Below are 7605 nucleotides of genomic sequence, written 5' to 3' on the forward strand. Positions count from 1 at the left end.
CAGATACACACACACACACACACACACACACACACACACACACACACACACAGCCCCACCAGCTGAGTCTAGAAGGGTGTGTTGGTTAGAGATAAGATTTTTCTTTGATGTCCTGATTTCTTTTATTCCTGCTCATCACCTCTTCACACGTACACAGCCTCACAACATCAGTATGGGCGCACATTTTACGCTTCAGATGGCCCAAATAGAAGACGTTTGTGCTACATAAGCAGCCATGTATCAAGGGAGAAAAGCAATAGGCTACCTACAGTAGCTGCTAGGGGGCTCATTTAATTACATCGAATCCTTTTTGTTGAAAAATCATAAATAAAAGAACAAGCTCATCATCTTGGGTTTACTAACTCTGCTTAATTATTCACAGGGCTTTAATTAGACAATCAGCTGGCAATGTATTTAGCCCACCAGAGCCTATAAAATATAAATAGACGGCATTTGTCTGTATGTTGTGCTCACATGTCGGCACTAACTGTGTTGTAGTAGCACAGTTGGTGAAAGGTGTGAATGTTGTCACTGCCCTGACAGACAACCTCAGCCTGTCAGTCAGTAATAGTGTCTCGATTTGGTTTCTCAAAATTAGCCTTTTCTCATACAGTGACACTTTCCAGTTTTACTACTATATATATTCTGAAGGTTTTTACAGAGTTCATATTTAATTCGTAGCCTGGTTTTTAGAACACTTTATTCATAAACACATGGTGAAATTTGATTATTTTATTTTTTTATTGATGTATTTTCAGATTTATGAAGTCATAAAAAGACATATCCAAAATCCCCTCTTTAAAAACATTTGACTCTATTATTTCAACAAAATAAAACAACAATTTTGAACATGGCTTTATCCAATGTTCACATTTATTTTCCGGAAATGCATGCAAATTAGCGCATATTTAATAAGATAATGCCTCCTTTGCATATTTAAAAATGTAATTTTAGAAAAGTTGTTTTAGGCTACAATAATAAATGCCTTAATGTCAACTAGGGAAGTTTTATCATGGTGATATCTAGGCCTATTAGGGTTGGTTTTTTCCCCTATTCACCTGTGGTGTAGGTAGGCTATTGCCTGAAAGACCGATAACTTCTCAACTTATCAACAACGTTAGCCTACTTGTTAATATGTATGGTTATTCTTCATTCATACTCCTCCTTGCACTTCGATTTCTATCTTTTGAAAAAGTCCAAAAGGAAACTGCGGTTTTAGAATAGCCTTTTAAGGCGCCGTCACTTCGCCATATTGGCTCAAAGCCTATAAGCCTCAAATGAGAATCCTGGGTAAAGGCTTGGCGCCAAAATGGAGGACGGCTGAATAGTTTCATAACCCCCGTGTAGGAGGAGGAGGAGCTTGGTTTTCTGGAAGCTCAGTGGAGCTGCACGTCCAGGGCAGGCACACGGGCGACGGAGTGGAGCCGGAAAAGGCGACAGTTGAGGGGGGGAAAAAAACACAAACCAACGGCTGTAAAAGTGTCGCCGAGCCGAGGAGAAAGAGACGGAGAGTGGAGCTGCTGAATTGTTCCTGAATATTTGAATCCGCACGTCAGTTACACGCGACAGGAGGGCTGTTTGTGTGCCTCCCTTTAAAAACAAGAAAGAGTGAAAGGCTGCTCGGGAAGTGAAGATCACTGTAACCCACCTGGATCCTCGCTGTAACCCGAGCCTGATGCACTAAGGTCCGCCGGGTCTGTCTCCCCTCTGTGAGCACTTTAAACCCAGTGTAACAGGAGCAGACACCAGCGGAGGAGTTTACGATAATGTTGGTTTGACAGCCACGTATGGTTTGCTTTTTGACACGGGAGTACGATACCGGGAAGCAGTGGGAAAGGCGGGGCCGAACCGGCGGACTCCCAAACTGGATTATTGAGCTCCCCCTGTGCCGATTCACCCACAGCGACGCAGCGTTATTGGGGGGCGGGGGGTCGACGAAGGAGGCAACAACTGGAATTTAGAACCCTTTCTTTGGAACTCTTTAACGGCTACCCTGCTGCGGACGGCACGAGCGGGGTTTTGTCAGTTCTTTCTGTCAAACGGCCAGCTGCTTGTGGCCTCCGTTCACCTAGTTTATTTAGGAGCACCATCAGGTTTGGGACGCATATTTTGGGGATAATTTTCCCCCCAGCCGGGGTCGGACTATGGCGGACGACGACATTCTCTTTGAAGATGTGTACGAGCTCTGCGAGGTCATTGGCAAGTAAGTGTTGCATTGTTGCATTTTTTATTTTTGATTTATTACGGTTAACGTTTATCACTGGGGCTTCCCAATTAGCTCCTCATAATATCCTGAGGGTATTGCACGCATGATTGCACACACTTAAACAAACGTACATGCACGCCCAAAAAGCGTGTGGTGTAGGAACTAACGGTGTTCCCTTGGTCATCATAGTTGAATGTACATAGTGACCTTAATCGTTTCTATACCCCTTTGGTAACAGTATAGCATTTTGAGTAGAAGCAATCATACCCCAAAAACAATTTTAAACATGCATTATTGCCTGTTTTATGGACGTGATAACAGTTGTTGCATGCATTCCCAGTTTTATTGCTTTATTATTCCAACATTAAGATAATATCATATTTCACTGTGGCAGCATTTCTTCTTCCTCCCTCCCTCCCTCCCTCCCTCCTGCTGCACGCTCTGAGTGCTGTAGTTTTCCCAGACATGCACACAGTGCTTGGCATCAAACCGTGTGCTGTGCTTTGACCTAGTGGCAGTTGGCAACTTGCTGCAGAAATTAAAGGGCAGGGCACCAGACCCATCATGAGTCACCCACGCCGCACATCTGGTCATCGTTAGTGACTGAAAATGTCTCATCCAGCCTACACGGAGGAGTGAGAGTCACTGCAAGGGTATAGAGAGGAGAGCTGGGCATGATTTGGGCAAGGTTTTTAAGCAAAGAGAAGACCCAGGATTTTTGTCTTGGTTCCTCCTTCGTGGAATAAGAACCGACACTATTCCCGTAATAAAATGAAGAAGTACTGGGTTTCTCCTACCATTATAAGTGCAGCGCCCAAGCTGAATGGATGTAAAAATCAATGTGAGCATCAAAACTATCTCAATGACTTCTCTCAGATCTAATCAGTGGTGTAGTCTACGTGATACGCAGGTATACGCAGTATACCCATTAGGAAAGCTCCAGGATTTCCATATATCCACTTAAAAATGCCCAATGCCCAACATCACATTATATTTTTGATATATTTTGAATTGTCACCTGTGTTTTTCTTCTTCATGGCTAAATAAAGGTATTTCCACCGTAAAAAGGTGCATGGAAGTGTATCCGAATACAGGAAATGAAGTTGTTGACGCTCAAAACTTCCCTTTTGGGGACACCCCCCAAAACTTCCCTGGGATCGCAATATGGACTAGTGCAATAGCCAAATCGCAGGGGTGGCGCAATATTTGTTAAAGGCAAAATATGTGTCTAACCATTCTGAATGAAGTATTGTGGTGCTGCAGAGACGTCCCGGCCTACAAATCCCATCCTACAGACTACAGAAAAACATCTTTGTGGGGCGACCTCTCTAGCTCACCCAGTAAGAGCGTGCGCCTGTAGGCTGAGTCCTTTGCAGCGGCCCAGGTTGGAATCCGACCTGCGGCCCTTTGCTGCGTGTCCTCCTCTCTCTCTCTCTCTCTCTCTCTCTCGCACCTTTCCTGTCTATCCACTGTCACTATCGAATAAAGGGGGAAAAATCCCCCCCAAAAAATCTTTGTTTGGTTACAGTTCCTCGCAAAAAGCACACTATAATCATTTTCCTTTCAATATTTTTCAGAGAAAATGAGAATGCGACAAACATGATCATTCCCTCCAATATCGTGAATTAAATCGCAATCGCAGTATCAGTCAAAATAATCACAATTAGATATTTTCCTCCTATTGTGAAGCCCTATCCTCAACTCCTCGGCTGAACCAGAAGTTGTTCTGTCTCTCCTCCGTGAAGGCCGTCTCAAAGCTCTTATTTCTGCCCAGAGGACTGAGGAGCGAAGTACGAGGAGGGAGCATCGAGGAGCTATAGGCGAGGAAACACGAGAGCAGCCTTCCTGGAAGCCGTGCAGCTGAAGGAGTTGCTAACTCCGCACATACAGCTGACGAATTCATGTGACGCTTCAGAGGAAAAGGACGTCTCATCCCTCTAAACACACATTTCCTCGGTTCCTCTCTCCTCCCATGATTTCCTCGCGTCTCTCCCGTGCCTCCTCGGTGGGAGGGACTAAGACGTGAGGAAAGGAGGCAAGTGGAGGAGTCGAGGAGGCAATTTAAGGGCTATGGGACGTACCTTCAGATTCACAAGGTCTCGCTTCGGTTTGATTTCTGATTTGATTCATTGTTATTGTAAATTGTATAAGGAACCGTCACCCCCTGGTGAATTATTAAAAATATTGATGTTGACTTAAGAATTTAACATGACCACGCTACAGCGGTCAACGCTGACTTTACAGTTTGTCTAGTTTTGTCTAGTTGTGTGCTCAAAATTCTAATTATTTCAACTTTTTTTTTAGATTATTTGCAGCGTCGAGGAGTAAACCTCTGTATATGGGCGCCCGCTCTACCCACCGAGCTATCTGGGCGCCCAAATTATTTTAACTTTGACGTAGTTGCTGCTGACCTTTCGAAAGCGCAACCAATGAGATAACAGCATGTCGCTACCTAGCAACGGGAAATAGCTTCCTTGCCACCCTAGAGGACGAATACCTGCGCTTTGCTCTGTGCCCTACCTAGAGGTGGGCAGAGCCGCAAATCGCTTATCGTATAGGTGGATTTAACACACATAATAGTTAAGTTAACAATGGGTTTCATGCTATATGAATAGCGTTGCCGCAATGTAAACAACGATATAATGCTAGCAGAAAGGCGACTGTAAACTCCCTTTAGAATAATAGTTTTAGTTTCGGCGTGTGACGGGTGAAATGATAAACTGTGGTTGCAATAATCACCGTCCTTCTGTAATCCTGCTGTAGAAGTGAGGCGAGGTAACAAAGCTCGGTGTATCATTAACATTTATCCATATAATTATAATTTATTGCAGCCAGATAGTGTGTTGGGACAGACCTAGTAGATGTTTCCATGCTGCTCCTGGGATGACTAATAACCAAAAACATTGAAAATGGCACCTTATTGCAATATTCTTTCACCCTCTTCTAGAAAATCGTTCACTTCTGAGTCCATTGCACATTTTTATACTTTTTATACATGTGCAATGAAACGCCAAAACAAAACGGGAGCTGCATCTATTAACCGATTTTAGATGTCAGCTATCAAATCAGTCGGCAACTATTTAGACAATCAAGTAATCAGGTTTGAGTCTTTTTTTTTTTATTTAATGAAAAAGTACAATTTCTCTGATTCCAGCTTGTTAAATGTGACTATTTTCTAGTTTCTTCTCTCCTCTGGGACAGTAAACTGAATATCTTTTGAGTTGTGGACTAAACAAGACATTTGACGACGTCATTTTGGGCTTTTTGGGAAACACTGATCCACATTTTTCACCATTTTCTGACATTTTAGAGACCATACAACTAATCTATTGATAGAGAAAATAGTCAACAGATGAAATGATCGTTGGCCTAGTTGCAGCCCTGAACCAAAACCAGCTACAAATGGCAGCAAGAAGTGTTTTCTCTCTGGCGACCAAGCCTCTTTAACCTTTATACTCATTCAGCTTTGTTCTGCTCCACCTGCACCACACCTGCTGGGACTTTCCAACTTGATATTGCACGGCTTTAAGAGCGCCAGTATGGAGTGGAGGAGATCTTGTTTTGAGGCGAAAGCTGTTTTCTGCGTTGCACGCTGCATGGATAACTGACTCAAGGTTTTTCCTGCATAGAGGAATTTTTGGCGCCCAGGAAAAAAACGCTGATAATGTTTTGAAAGTTAACTCTAATTGTGTCTTGGGTTCCGAATAGGGCTGCACAATATGAGGAAAATGTCAAATTGCGATTATTTTGACTGATGTTGCGATATGATTCACGATATTGGAGGGAATGATCAATCTTTTTGGATCATCATTCTCATTTTCATTGAAACGCAAATAAAAATGTGAGAATAGAAAAGAATTTTTTTTTTTGCGAGAATCTGTACCAAACAAAGATGTTTTTCTGTAGTCTGCAGGATGGGATTTGTAGTCCCAGGACGTCTCTGCAGCACCACAATACTTCATTCAGAATGGTTAGACACATATTTTTGTCATTAACAAATATTGCGTCCTCCCTGCAATTTGGATATTGCACTAGTCCAGATTGCGATTTTGATAAAATTGCGATTAATTGTGCAGCCCTAGTTCCGAATGGAAAAAAAAAAGAAGTTTAAACGGGAAAAGTAGGAAGGGAAATTTTCACATTTCAAGGTGTAATGGCAATTTACATTTAAGCATGATTCTTTATATTTTTGTCTTACTTTCTTCTCCTATTAGCTTTCTCTCACAATGCTGAAAGGGAGTTCATCTCATTCCCACATGTAGAATCTGATTCTAACTAAGTGAGAATCACAATGTCTGGAACATAATGTGAGCACTGTTTGTCTGAACAGATAGGGGCTACAAGGTCACCCTAAAACTATCTCTCCTGATACATTTAGTTTTCCCATGCCAGTTGAGATGCAACTGGGGGGGTGAAAGTCGTACAGGGGGAAGGAGGCGAAATGGCTCCAAGATGTCTCTTGTGTTTTTTTGATTGTCTTCATGTGTATCAGATTGTCTGTGAGAAATGTAGAGTCATAATAAGCCAAGTGCGTGTGTGCTGTCACTCTGAAGATGTATTTCAGTTCAGTGTTTCTGTTCACTCATTTGAAGAGCTTTTCCACGCCTGTGCTGCGTGCCTTCTGTGAAATGTGTTCCTCCTATATTTGCAAATATACTTAATAAAATACAAAAAAACCTAACTTGGTTTAGTCTTCGATTGTCCTTATTTTGTTTCACCTTCTATTTTTAAAACAGCTACACCTGCTGCATCGAAAAACTTCCACCACAAAGGTTCCCTGTTTTTTTTCAAGTTCAATACATGCAACATCTTGTCCCCCCCCCCCCCCTCCCTCTGAGCCAGGAAGAACCCTGTGACTGAGCCGTTCATCAGTTCATCATTTGGCGTTAGGAATCAGGAGCTCGGCAGGCTTTGACAGACGTAGTCAGTTGTATAGCAAGCCGACTGGTTATGGGGCGTCTGCCGTGTCACACTGTTTGTCAGGGTGATGAGACGCGCGCTGCACACCGTACATGTTTAGGCAAGCCTGAGAAAGGTCTCAACAGTCACAAGCAGTTTCTTTCTCTCTCTCACTCAAACACACTCGCACGGACCCAAAGAATCACTCTATCTGCTCTTATCAGCCGTGTGCCTTCATGTATAATGTTAAAAATACAATAATCTAGAGCTGCAAAGATTGTGAACCAATACATTAATCGCCCACTATTTTGATTATCGATTACAGGGTTTCCCCCGCAATTATAAGTCTAAAGCGTTGTATATGTTTCTGAGCTAAATCGACGCCGTGACTACGTACGTGGATACCTTGACGTGCACCTCTCGAAAAATGTAACACGACTGTGACACGTTTTTTTTTTTTTGAGGAAAGGCCCCCTAAACCCCCGCCAAATACACGCACC

General features: G+C 42.9%; 1 protein-coding gene across 19 annotated transcripts in view; it reads left to right on the forward strand.

Moving 5' to 3' along the window:
• Positions 1–1298: 1298 nt before the first annotated feature.
• The window catches only part of caska (calcium/calmodulin-dependent serine protein kinase a), a 214666-nt gene continuing 208359 nt past the window's right edge, over positions 1299–7605 (forward strand). For 7 of the 19 annotated variants that reach the window (XM_031300680.2, XM_031300715.2, XM_031300745.2 and 4 more), the window contains exon 1: positions 1302–2203. In XM_031300680.2, the coding sequence (XP_031156540.1) occupies positions 2145–2203 (59 nt within the window). In that variant the 5' untranslated portion in view covers positions 1302–2144. Of the gene's footprint in view, positions 2204–7605 lie in introns of all 19 variants that reach the window. The other 12 variants (XM_036003863.1, XM_036003866.1, XM_036003869.1 and 9 more) reach the window with 5 other exon arrangements.

This window comes from Sander lucioperca, chromosome 8 (genome assembly GCF_008315115.2).
Source record: "Sander lucioperca isolate FBNREF2018 chromosome 8, SLUC_FBN_1.2, whole genome shotgun sequence".
NCBI classification, from domain to species: Eukaryota; Metazoa; Chordata; class Actinopteri; order Perciformes; family Percidae; genus Sander; species Sander lucioperca.